General features: G+C 50.1%; 1 protein-coding gene across 2 annotated transcripts in view; it reads right to left on the bottom strand.

The window, feature by feature from the left end:
• Positions 1-13,775, bottom strand: part of GRK3 (G protein-coupled receptor kinase 3) — an 89,947-nt gene that overhangs the window by 31,618 nt on the left and 44,554 nt on the right. For both annotated transcript variants that reach the window (XM_054712628.1, XM_054712629.1), the window contains exons 4-7: positions 9,321-9,422; positions 6,890-6,964; positions 6,474-6,535; positions 1,970-2,021 (exon numbers count right to left, since the gene is read on the bottom strand). In XM_054712628.1, the coding sequence (XP_054568603.1) occupies positions 1,970-2,021; positions 6,474-6,535; positions 6,890-6,964; positions 9,321-9,422 (291 nt within the window). The remainder of the gene's footprint in view (positions 1-1,969; positions 2,022-6,473; positions 6,536-6,889; positions 6,965-9,320; positions 9,423-13,775) is intronic.

Below are 13,775 nucleotides of genomic sequence, written 5' to 3'. Positions count from 1 at the left end.
CCATATGATCGGAAAGCCCGGCGGACGCCGGCCATGTGAATTTTTTATCGATCACATCCGTGAAGAGAGAGGGCACTCGTGCTGGGCATGTGAGCCTGAAGCAAGACCAAGTGTGAGCAAAGTAAATAAAGAGGCTTTATTCATGAGCGTTTTTCCTTTGGTTCGGGATATGTCAGCAAGGCCCTGCTTCAGACGGAGCTTTAACGGCATCTGACGGTGCCCAGGCAGACAGACAATCCCACGGTCATGGGAAGAGGCCCTCAGATAACAGCGAAGGCCTACTGGGCAGACCGAGGGTCAGATTCTTAAGAGTTCCCCTACCCACCCCCTAAAACATCAGGTCTGCAGCCAGGTAGGGGCAGCTGGCCACAGGCGTCCTGTCTCATCATGTCCGATGCTGAGAGGACATGGGACAAGGGGCATGAGCCGGCGGACACCAGGCCGGTGGAAGGAGCATGAGCGTAAGGACAATCCACAGCAGATTTAAGGGCTTTTTTATTCATTTATTTATTTTTGGCTAATCCTCACCCGAGGTCGTTTTCCCATTGATTTTTAGACAGAGTGGAAGGAGGGGGAGAGACACATCGACTGGTTGCCTCCCGCACACGCCTGGACCAGGGCCGGGGATCGAGCCTGCAACCGAGGTACGTGCCCTTGACCGGAATCGAACCTGGGACCCTTCAGTCCGAGGGCTGACACTCTGTCTACTGAGCCAAACTGGCTAGGAGAGGGATATTTTTTAATGCGTGTTATTGCCTTATGCTTCTAAATCCTGCCAGGAAATGTGATGGAAAGGAGAGGTTAAATAAATCAATAAATAAACAAAAAAAAAAAACTTCTTCCAATAGGACCATTCAAGTAAAACACTCCTCCCCAAAAAAATCTAGTTGAGCCCTAGCCGGTTTGGCTCAGTGGATAGAGAGCGGGCCTGCGGACTGAAGGGTCCCAGGTTCGATTCCGGTCAAGGGCACATGCCCGGGTTGCAGGCTTGATCCCCGGTAGGGGGCATGCAGGACACAGCCATTTAATGATTCTCTCTCATCACTGATGTTTCTATCTCTCTCTTCCTCCCCCTTCCTCTCTGAAATCAATAAAAATATATATATTTTTTAAAAAGCTAGTTGATAATCTGTGTCCTCCTCCCCACTCCCGTCTCAACTGCCAGCCTCTGAAGGGAAAGGAGGCGGTAAGAGGCCGGACAAGAAGGCATGTTCTCCCAGGGCAGCAGCCGGAGGAGGGAATGCCGGGGGAATGAATACAGGTCAGAAAGCAGCCAGTTTGAGGGCTGCTCTTAGCCTTCTCAAAACTAAAAAAATGTTTAAAAAGGTAAAACTTTGGTCTAAAAACGATGGGATCATTCTTATGACATGACTGATGATTGCACCTAATAATAAAGAGAAGAAAAGCAACTTTCCTGGGATGGCAAAAGACAAGGGCATCCGGGAACACGTTACCTAGACTTCTATGTTCACTACTGTTTCTGTGAAAGAGCCCATTACTGCTTAACACGTCCTTTCTTAAAGAAATAAACACATAGTAACATGAAAAGAGAGAATCAGGCTCGACCGGCGTGGCTCAGTGGTTGAGCATCAACCTATGAACCAGGAGGTCACGGTTCTTTTCCCGGTCAGGGCACATGCCCGGGTTGGGGACTCGATCCCCGGTGTGGGGCGTGCAGGAGGCAGCCAATCAGTGAGCCTCTCTCATCACTGATGTTTCTATCTCTTTCTCCCTCTCCCGTCCTCTCTGAAAGCAATAAAAATATATTTTAAAAAAAGAGAGAGAATGAAAATTCAACTTGTTTGCAGCTGGGACGGGAGGGCGGCTCTGTCGTACGCGGAGCTGTGAGGACATCTGCTCGGGCGGGGTGTCACCCTTGGGAGCGGGCTCCAGAAGCAAGTATTTTCTCACGAAGGGAAGCCAGAGGGAGTTTTTAATTTTAAAAGGGAGATAAAAAGACGATACTCACATGGATATTTAATTCTACATTTTTCCACTGACAAAATCGAGTGAACTTGTCACTGAAAGAGAAGACAGAGAAGGACCGTTAAGTTAAACATCCAACTAACCGCGTTGAGAGAGCAACGTTAGGAGATGAACAAAGAGTCGCACGACTTGTTTTACTTCTCCAATAGCGTTCGTTTTCTTTAACGTCTTTTCGCAGTGCATCCACCTTTGGGCCTACTCTCGTGGCTCACATGAAAGGCATCATGGTTTCCTTTAACCGTCATTATGCTACAGCAGTGGTTCTCAACCTTCCTAATGCCGCGACCCTTTAATACAGCTCCTCATGCGGTGGTGACCCCCAACCATAAAATTATTTTCGTTGCTACTTCATAACTGTAATTTTGCTATTGTTAATGAATCGTAATGTAAGTATCTGTGTTTTCCGATGGTCTTAGGCGACCCTGCTAGCGGTTCTCAACCTGTAGAGCCCAAGACCGTGGGAAAACACAGAAAATAATTTTATGGTTGGGGGTCACCACAACATGAGGAACTGTGTTAAAGGGTCGCAGCATTAGGTTGAGAACCTCTGCTCTAAAGGCTCGTTGACTCAACCCAGCATCTCTCTGGGCAGGGACTAGGCTGATACCCACCAAGGCTTGCCCAAGGTCACCCAGTGAGAGAATGGGTGGGACAGGATTTGAACCCAGACCAAGTACTGCCTCTCAAGGACACAGATGGCGTTAGCAGAGGCCCCCTCAGACTAGACCCGGAAGATGCCCTGGGCCATCGTGCGGGCGTGTGTTCTCACAATGCACTCAACTGCTGGCTGAGGGCTCTTCTGCCCGCGAAGTAAGAAAAAAATATCTATTTAAGAAATACATTATTTTGATTCCTTTTTTGTTACTGAGCAACATATCTAAGCAAAGAACATTCTTGCTGACTGCTGGGCTCATCTGGCCCCTGCTAGGATTTCTTAGACACAAGCAGAGAACTCAGGGTTCTTTGAGTGAATGAAGGAACGAAGGAAAGGAAGAAATGGGGGGGAAGGGGGGCAGAAAAGGCACAAGGGGGTGGGTTCTCATAAAGTACAAGTTATAGGTATTATCATATCAGCATTATAATAACATGCTGCATGGCATCCAAATATCCCATTTCTCTGGGGTTTCCATCTAACACGCCTTCTAAGGACCTTTTAAAAGTATTTCTGAGGCTAATAATCAAATTGGGAATCAAAAGCGCCATGTAATTACACAGCATCTTTTTACAGTGAATCTAAAAGGACTTTTAACGAGCGTTTCCTTGATCCTCCTAACATCTCCATGAGGTTGGTAAAACAACACTGTATTCTGAGATTTCAAACCGTTTTTATTTAAGTATGGGGAGAGCAAAGGGCAAAACCACACTGGGTGTGCTCTGCACTTAGAAATCGATGGCTTGCCGTGAAGTTCACGTGGCGGGCTGGGCTCACTCACACCCTTTTCTCACACTGGAGTCCAGAGCTGGCACGGGGGGGGGGGGGGGGGGGGGGGGGGGGGGTTAGCACATTACAGACTAGCAAAGGCCGGGGCGGGCCGACAGCCAGGGAGAGCGAGGTGCCTGCGGGCCCAGGGAGAGCGCGGGTGGCGTTCACTCCGGCCCCGGACTCGGGCTGGAGATGCTGAGCCGCTGAAGCTCACTGAACACGGCTCACAGGCCTCATCCCCGGAGCCAGCCCCGCCTGGGACTTGGCCCTGTGTCCCTGCTGGGCCTCGGGAGAGGGCGGGAAGATGAGGAGAAGGCGGGAAGATGAGCCCCCGCCCTGCTGAAGACTCCCCTTTATCACCGCACCGCAGAGAACCGGCCTGGACCTGGGCCCTCGGAGTGGCCGGGCCTGAGGACCAGTGAGGCGCGTGGGCTCTATGGGTGGGATGTCCGTGCTTTTCAAAACCAACTCGAAATGCTTGGTCTGAGATGGATTTTTTTTTTATACTTATTTGAGAATGTATTAACATAAAAAAGCACCCCAAAAGGTATAGCAATAAACTCACTGACTTTAAAAAATAATTCATTTATACAAAGTAGTACTTGGTTCAGGAAATCCAGAATTTCTAAACGCTTGGCTAAAATGCAGTCAGAGTGACTGATTCAGTAGGATTTTGAAAACCACATGCGGGTTGAGCCTCTTCCCCAATGGAAATGATCACCCCCATCTCTCCCCTGCACCCCAAGGATCCCAGAGCAGCTGGGCTGACCCCGAGGTGGGAAAGGTCAGACCTGAGAACACACGGCCCTGAGCCAGGGAGTCAGCCCGGAGCCGGCAACCCATCCCCTCGGTTTGTCGCCGCTGCTGCTGCCTTTTGGCCAACTTCCTGCTCCCGCTCCGCACAGTGTAATCATTTGTATGCATATTCGTTTCCCAAAGCCTTGACTCCGCTCCAGGATAAAATTATCCCTTGAACTCCAGCGGAACCACAACACAAGCTTGTTTCTTTTCTAAATCCCTGGAACATGTGGAGAGCGACGCTGCCGTGAAGCAGCGTTTGCTCTTAAAGGGCAATCACGGCCCAGCTGCAGGCGGCCCAGCGGCGGGCACATCATCACGGCGATTGTCTGGCTCGCAGCCGGGCGGGCGGAGACAGGCGCAGCCAGCGCGCGTGGGGATGCGGGTTAGAAAGCCCGGCTCCAGCGGTGCGTGACCACAGACAAACATACTCCCCACGCGGAAGGACTGGCTGCCCGGAGCTGAGCGCTTTCGAGACGCCACTGAAACGTGTCAGAACTGCGTATGGCAGACAGACGTGCGCTTCTACAGCTCAAGGAACCCAAAGGGACATACCTAGTAGGTATGTTAATGATACATACGCTCACAGACATAACGTGCCGATACCCGTCAGATTCTATCAGAATCAGGCACGAGCTTGTCCCACTCTGGGGGACATGATTTCAAAGTCCAAACACGTGAGTCAGACGAGGAAAGCCGTGTGCTTGCATCAGGAAAGGGTCCCAATGAGAAGCTTTTAGTAGCGAGGTCCCCCCGCCTCTTTAAACGTCAGGCCACTTCGAGGCTGGAGAACTAAACGTCGCAAGGGGGTGGGGAGGTCTTACGAAGTACAAGCTTTTATTTTATTTTGTCCCCTCCTGGCAAATCGAAATTATAATGTGAAGTATCAAGGAAATAGGCTAACACAAAGCCTGGCACATAGTACATGGTCAATAAATACTCGGTGAATGAATAAATTAACATACATTTTATGGACAGCATTTATTGGGTGAAGTGGGGTACACCTACACAGTACAAGATTATATATATATACACACTAGAGGCCAGGTGCACGAAATTCGTGCACGGAGGGGGGGTGTCCCTCAGCCCAGCCTGTACCCTCTCCAATCTGGGACCCCTCAAGTGATGTCCGACTGCCTGTTTAGGCCTGGGATCGGGCCTAAACGGGCAGTCGGACATGCCTCTCACAATCCAGGACTGTTGGCTCCCAACTGCTTGCCTGCCTGCCTTCCTGATTGCCCCTAACCACTTCTGCCTGCCAGCCTGATCACCCCCTAACCACTCTGCTGCCAGCCTGTTTGCCCCCAACTTCCCTCCTTTGCCGGCCTGGTCACCCCTAACTGCCCTCTCCTGCAGGGTTGATCACCTCCAACTTCCCTCCCTTGCAGGCCGGGTGCCTCCCAACTGCCCTCTCCTGCTGGCCATCTTGTGGTGGCCATCCTGTGTCCACATGGGGGCAGGATCTTTGACCACATGGTGGCAGCTATATTGTGTGTTGCAGTGAAGATCAATCTGCATAGTACTCTTTTATTAGATAGGATAGAGGCCTGGTACAGGGGTGGGGGCCAGCTGGTTTGCCCTGAAGGGTGTCCCTGATCAGGGTGGTGTACCCTTGGGGCATGGGGCGGCCTGAGCGAGGGGCCTGTGATGGTTTGCAGGCCGGCCACGCCCCCTGGCAACCCAAGCAGAGGTCCTGGTATCTGGAATTTATTTTCCTTCTACAATTGAAACTTTGTAGCCTGGAGCAGAGCCAAGCCTGGGGCTCCCTCCGAGGCGGGCAGCCATTTGTGTTGGGGTTATAATTGAAACTTTGTTGCCTTAAGCGGGTGGGCCTGGCCAGGGTGTGTGGAAAGCTTTGCTTCCCCTGTTGCCAGCAGCAACCCTGGCCTGCTCTCTCAATCTCCATTCTGCCGCCATTTGTTTGAATTTGTTTACCTTCTATAATTGAAACTTTGTAACTTGAGTGGAGGCTTAGGCCTGGCCAGGGCAGGCAGAAAGCTTGGCTTCCTCTGTTACCTAGGAAACCTTGCTCTCTGTGGCTGTAGCCATCTTGGTATGGGTTAATTTGTATACTTGCTCTGATTGGATGGTGGGCGTGGCTTGTGGGTGTGTCGGAGGTATGGTCAATTTGCATATTTGTCTATTATTAGATAGGATAATTGTAATATGTCAAATATCACAATAGATTTTATATATGTGTATATATGTACATACACACACACACGCACACACACACATACATACATATATGGAGAGAGTTTCATACCTTTCCATAAATTTTTGGAAAATGTTGCCTCGGAGACTTTCACAGATTTCTTCTATGTATGGCTGAAAGGAGAGAAATTCCGTTCGGGCACATGTGGGAGACAATCGATCGATGTGTCTCTCTCACATCAATGTTTCTATCTCTTCCCCTCCCTCCCTCTCCCTCCCTCTTCCTCCCTCCCTCCCTCCCTCTTCCACTCTCTCTACAATCAGTGGAAAAAATATCCTCGGTGAGGATTAACAGCAACGCAAAGAAGAGTACATGTCAATGAGGAGACAAGCAATGCTACACTTCAGACAACAGCAGCCTGACACGTCAGGTCCTCCCTGCACCCCCTACACGCACGGGAAGAACATGCCACCACGTCCAGCTGCTACGCAGACCAGACGCCCTCATCGTGGATGCGTGCGCCTCACCTGGAAGAGCGCGGGCGTCACCTGTTTCTTGGACAGACGGTACTGCACATGGTCCACGGCTTGCTTCGAGAATGGCTTTCAAAAATCAAAAACAACACTGTTTGCAACCATGAGAAACCATGACCCACCTCTATGTTACGTTACAGCACAACGCAAATTTAACACCACATTGGTTAAACGGGAACCCAGAAACACAGCTAAGTACGTGACAGCAACGTGCGTTCGCTCAAAAAGATCCGAACAAATGTGTTCCCCTGGGCTCCCGGGGCTCTCAGACACCACGCTGGGAAAAATGATGCGCGCGGGGGTAAGCTGGCTGATATCTAATCCCACGAGAATCCAAGATCCCTGTGAGAAAAAGAAGTTGAGAGGATCTTCCTTTATCATCAGCTTAGGAGCTGAAAATATCCCTCGATTAGCTGATAATGGGGTCCTAAAAATGAACAACGGCTATGAAACTGAATTTCCTGTGTAAGAGAAAATGAACGCGTGCAAACAGCCTAAGAATTAAATGCCAGGACTGCAAACGGAGCCAGGGCGGTGAAAGCCACTGCCGTAGCCACAGCAGAGGGAACTGCTTCTAAAGAATCAACTTACTGCACGACAAGGATTACAAGCTCTGCCCCCTCCCCCCCAAACTTCAAACTACGTCTTCTTCAATAATGCACAATAAGAAGAAACGTGGGTGAGTGGAAGTTAATCAACCAAGGACCTTATATGCATACTAGAGGCCCGGTGCACGAAATTCGTGCACTGGGGAGGGTGTCCCTCAGCCCAGCTTGCACCCTCTCTAATATGGGACCCCTGTGGAATCGGGCCTAATCCTGCAGTTGGACATCCTTCTCACAATCCAGGACTGCTGGCTCCTAACCGCTCACCTACCTGCCTGATTGCCCCCTAACTGCTCCTCTGCGGGCCTGATTGCCCCCAAATACCCTCCCCTGCTGGCCTGATCACCCCCAAGGCTTTTATTAGTATAGATATGCATGGCCCATGGACACAGACAATGGGGTGGTGAGGGACAACGGAGGCAGGCTGGAGGGGGTCAATGGGGGACATATGTAAAACTTTCAACAATAAAGACTTAAAAAAAAAAAAAAAGGAAGAAAGAAAGGCTTTAGGCCCGGTCAGTGTGACTTAGTAGCTGAGCGTCAACCTATGAACCAGGGGGGTCACAGTTCGATTCCCAGTCAGAGCACATGCCCAGGTTGTGGGCATGATCCCCAGTGGGGGGCGTGCAGGAGGCAGCGGATAAATGATTCTCTCTCATCATTGATGTTTCTATCTCTCGCTCCCTCTCCCTTTCTCTCTGAAATCAATAAAAATACACTGAGTGGCCAGATTATTATGATCTCTGAACGCATAATAATCTGGCCACTCAGTGTATAGCCTATATAATAAAAGGCTAATATGCCAATTGTCCCCTAGACCAGGAGTTCGACCAGCAGGCAGGCTGGCCAACCGCTTATGTCCCCTCCCCCTGGCCAGGCTGGCCGGACCCCACCCATGCACTAATTCATGCACTGGGACCTCTAATATATATATACTGAGTGGCCAGATTATTATGCATTCAGAGATCATAATAATCTGGCCACTCAGTGTATATTTAAAAAAAAAAAAAAAAAAACAGTCTTAATGTAGAGAGATTACATGGTAAATTTTTATTACTAATTTTTCCACTCACTCCTGGTGGAATAATTTCCTAGGAACCTAGTTTATTCTAATGACCGAATTAAACTGTTTATCTAATTGATAAGAAAAAGAATTTCAACCATTATTTAACAATTAATGAACACAATTAATATAATTACAATCCTCCCTATAAATCCAAAGAAGCCATTTAAGACTTATATTTACCAATATCTCATTAGTCTCATTGCGAAAGTATAACTACATTAAAATAATAAGCTTAATTTCCTTGAGAAAGTCTAGAATCGAGGCTACCCTTTTCTTCCATTGCTCCGAATTCGCTATTGTACTTCATCAATTTTTGCAGTGAAAGCATTTGCTTTTTGGAAATATATATATATATATCAAGAGTACATGGAGCCCTGGCCGGTTTGGCTTAGTTGGTTGAGCGTCATCCCATGCACCAAGAGGTCGCTGGTTCAATTCCCAATCAGGGCACACGCACGGGTTGCAAGCAGGAGGCAGCCCAATGATGTTACCCCCTCACATCAATGTTTCTCTCTCTCTCCCCCTCCCCGCCTCCGCCCCCTAAAATCAGTAATAAAAAGAACAGGTGCAGCAGTGAACACTGTGTCGGGATTATCAGGAAACAAACCACAAAGCAGAAGGAACGGGTTCCAGCCGGGATGAATCTCATTTGGTTTGCGAACGCCTTCCTCCCGTCTGACATTCACTCTGGGCGCCCTGCAGGCCGCCGCGTGTCGCTCCACACGGCAGTGACAGAGCCAAAGGCGACACTCACATGCGAACAAGACAGCAGCTCCTTCATGATGTAGGTGTCATAAATCTGTCGACTTCTGCTAAGGCGATCTTCCTCGTTCTCCAGCTTTTCGTATTCTTTTATCTAGATTGCAAAAGGTTATCGTTGTGAGGTGTGTCTCCCTAGAAACCGACTTTGTTAACAGACATGACTAGTCTTGGCAGAAAACGCGAGACCAGGCAAATTATGGGACGGGCTACTCCACGGGACACGACTGCTCCCTGAGGTTGTCGGGATGAAGGTGGGATCATTCAAGTCAACGGGAAGCCTGCAAATGGGATGTTTCCAATGATGAGGCTCATCCCTTAAATTTAGAAGCACAATATTGGGAAACAAATACTGCCATGGTTACAATTATCTTACACTCCACCAGCCACGGGCCACTCGTGCTTGCCAATTCTCCTTTCCAAAAGCAACGAGCAAGTTCCATCTGGCTGAAATTCAGGCCTAAGAGTTATGAGGCCGCTCTTGCTCAATGACAGCATTGCAAAACTAACAGGAGAAAAGGCATAGATCTTGTCGGGGTTCCTTAGGAGAGGATTTGTTTTTAATCGAAGGATTTTGGAAAAGCGTGAGCCGTAGATGAAAGCGTCGGAACCTCTCCTGCACTGCTGAAGGATTAACGGGAAGATCGCCCCAAGTGGCATACTTGCTAACTCAGGGAAGGTCACCCGACCAGCGCTGAGAGGGGCCCAAAATAAAATGTGCTTTAGAAATACGTGCCTTACGCGGAAGTAGCCCCGGTCATTCTTAACCTGATAACGGTCCTGGGTCAGATAAGTGCTTTGTTTTGTTTTATTTACTCACAGATACACTTTTAATCCAAAAGACAGAAAGAGGATGAAAACACAGATGGCATGTGGGGCTGGTGGGAGGCGCCTGTAATGACTAATTACAGGCCGTCCTCGGGTGACGTCGGAGACTCAGCGTTCGTGGTTTCGTGGTTACGTCGCTATCTCCCATTTATTTATTAAAAAAAATAAGTTCCTTCATTTCGACGTATGTACACATGTGCTTTGCTTATTATTTACTGTATTTACCACAAGTAAAGGTCAGGAATTGTTATCTTTCTTTTAAATTTTTTTTACTGTTTCACTTCATTACTGCTGTGTGTGTGCTCCATGTGAGTGACGTAGGTGCTTATGCAGGTGGGTTCCGACGTACAGCAAAAATCGCATTAACGTCGCGCCATAGGCACAGATCTCCGAGGTAACCCGTAACCCGAGGACCTACTGTACTATGTGTGACTTATTAAGTGGGGGGAGGGGGAAGTGTTTCCCCCAGGTAGCCAGTTGTTCCGCTGACTTCCATAGTCTCGGAATGCTCTTTATTCTCGAATAATAAGAGGCGAGGCTAACTCCTCCCCTGGGAGAGTACAAATCAACGGAAAGAAGCGTGACCTGTTTCCTATATTATCAGCGTTGGACAGGTTTGAATAAAAATCAGTCAATCCTACAAGAATTTCTGATAAAGGAAGGGCAGAGAGAGGGGTGTGTGGAAGGCTGGGGTCCCTCCGAGGCCACTGAGAAGCGACTGGGGTCGTCTCCACTGGCCTGAAGCACCATCAGCGTTACACCGGGAGGCTGCGCTCCGCAGACCTGTCACGGAGTCTTCTTGGAACAGAGACTAAAATCTGCCACAAAGGCAGGCGGGCGGGCGGGGGTGGGCCCAGGCCCCATCCCAGAGGGAAAGGCCGGCTGTCTTAATGAAGACGTAACCCGGCAATCACCAAAGGGCTTGGGCTCACCCTCCCAGCTTCACTCGGCAGGGCCGGTCTCAAGGGTCCCACATCAGGCCAGAGGCGACCAGGGCCGCTGCAAGGCCCGGAAACCAGACACCAGCACCGGAAGCAGCGTCGGGAAATGAACGCAGGCTTCTGGTCTGGGGGGTTCCTTCTGTTGTTCCGTTTGGGGCGGGCGAACGCCAGGATGCTAGGAATACGCGGGTAGCCCGGCCGCTGAACCGAAGGCCGATGTTTCTGCCTAAACATCTGAGCAAATTCGAAGAATAAGAAGCCTGCACGGGATTCTTATCCTTGAAAACAAGTGGGATGACACCTAAGTCTGTTTCCAGGGGCCCTTTAAAGCAGGTGACACCTGGTTCCACGGAAGCTTGGCAAGAGCGGGAATAACCCAGCTCCGCCCAACAGTCTCGTGTCCTGGGCAGATGACACCTGAACCACGACACCGCCTTTGCTAAGAGCCTTGTGCTTCACAGACTTCAACTTGAACAACAGGAGAGGAAACCCTTAGGAGGCAAGGTCAGAGCCTGGAGCACCCGTGGCTGTGATTCGAGCTTTACGATTCTCAGTGAGACCACGAGTTAAAGATCGTGCAGTCAACTCGCAGTTAGCTCTGGACAGCACGTCCGTGCTGCAGCACGACACGGAAGATGCCGCCTCGGATTCTGGCAGCTGGGTTGTCCTGGTAACCCGAGCAGGCAGACGCCCGAGTTCAAGGTGCCAAGAGCCCCGGACAGCAGAACAGAAGCGTCGTCGTCCGTGATGAACATGCACTGATCACGTGTCCCCTTCTGCTTTGGTGGTTACAACGCTCACGGCCCAAACACCCCGGCAGCCTAAACACCCAGCACCCCAAGGGCAAGCGCTTCTGGTCTGTGGCCGTCGTGGTCTCCACTTTCTCGCCTCCGGCTGCTCCACGGCCAGCCCAGCGGGATGGGCCAGCACCGTCGCAAACGGCCTCGACTTCGCCTAGTCCCGTGGTCAGCAAACTGTGGCTCGCAAGCCACATGCGGCTCTTTGGCCCCTTGAGTGTGGCTCTTCCGCAAAATACCACGGCCTGGGCGAGTCTGTTTTGAAGAAGTGGCGTTAGAAGAAGTTTAAGTTTAAAAAATTTGGCTCTCAAAGGAAATTTCAATTGTTGTACTGTTGATATTTGGCTCTGTTGACTAATGAGTTTGCCGACTACTGGGCTAGTCAGAGCGTGGTGCTGGGGCGACACCCTTCACCCACAATGTTCTCCTCAGGCAAAACCGCTCGGTCCCACAGTTTCAGAGACCAATTACCTTCCGTGACTAAGCGTGGATCTCTGGGGCTCCCCTGTCCCTCTGAGCTCCAGATTCCAAGGATCTACCTACCTATTTTGACATGCCCACATCCTGCCTACCCCAGCCACACTCGCTCTTCCCTCCTCCTCTTTATCAGAAAAGTGTGAAAATCATACTCCTAGTAGCTTACACCAAAAAGGAATAGTCTTCATGGATTCTGCTCTTTTGCTCACACCCCTGTCCCCATCCCCCACACCAAAATCCAATTCATCAGCCAATCACGCTGGCTTCATACTCAAAATATATCACAAACCCAGGCTACGCTTCAGATAACAGCCAACTAACTGCTAACAGAGCAATCCTCCTGGCAGGTGGTGGTGGTGGGGGGGATGGCTGGGGGGAGGAAACACACCTATAATACCCAACTACCGCCACTCCGACCTAATTGATATTTCTAGACTATTCACCTTAAATTTCCCATGGGCTTTAGAATAAAATCTAAATCTGTTACTCTGGCCCCCAAACCACGTCTCTGGACTGATGGCACACTACCCCACCCCTCTCACCCATTACAAACACGCCACACTAGTCTTCCAGTTCCTCAAGCACGCCAACGTCTTCTTTCCCACCACATCAGGGGCTCCATCTTAGCTATGACTTCAGCCTAAAAGGGTCTCCCCACCCCCACCCTGTTCCCGCCTTCAGAAGACTAGCTTTCCCTGTCATTCAGGTCTCGGTTCAGAGGCCACCGCCCCGGAGCCCGGCTCTGACCCGGCCCTCTCCCGCGGCCGCCCGGGCCCAGGCCGTCGGCTCGGAGCCTGTTCTGAGTCACTGTGGAGCGGTTATGACTTCCTGACGCAGTGCCTGTGTGTGGAATCTGTCGTGGGTCACTGCGTACAGCAGTTATTACTTCCTGGTGCATTTCCTGTTTATTACTTGTTTTATTGTCTGCTTCTCTCAACAAAAATAGAAGCGAAAAAATAGCAAGCACTTTGCCGGTCTTGTTCATCCCACCAATGGCCCCCGGCACTGGTGTCTGAGAACTACTGGGTGGAATGAGTGCAGAACTTTCTAGATAGTACCTTTACCTCTGATCTTCTGTTTCTTTTCTCTTTCCTATTTATTTTCTGTTTCCTATGATTTATTTCTAGATCTCCGTATCAAATCCATATTTTTCTAAGCTGCCTCCAAACCTAACTGGAACAAACAAGTGTATAAACCAGCACACTGAGCAGTGACTACACGTCAAGTAACGTTCCGGGGTGTTGCATTCACACACGACAACCTTAAGAGACAGGGACTGCCATCACGCACGTTCTTAGCGATGGGAACCCGGGTGGCGCCCGGCCGGTGTGGCTCAGTGGTTGAGCGTCAAACCGTGAACCAGGAGGTCACAGTTGGATTCCCGGTCAGGGCATGTGCCGGGGTTGC

Source organism: Eptesicus fuscus, chromosome 23 (assembly GCF_027574615.1).
Source record: "Eptesicus fuscus isolate TK198812 chromosome 23, DD_ASM_mEF_20220401, whole genome shotgun sequence".
Lineage (NCBI taxonomy): Eukaryota > Metazoa > Chordata > Mammalia > Chiroptera > Vespertilionidae > Eptesicus > Eptesicus fuscus.
Note: the sequence above shows the minus strand (reverse complement) of the source record. Positions and strands in the feature narration are given on the sequence as shown.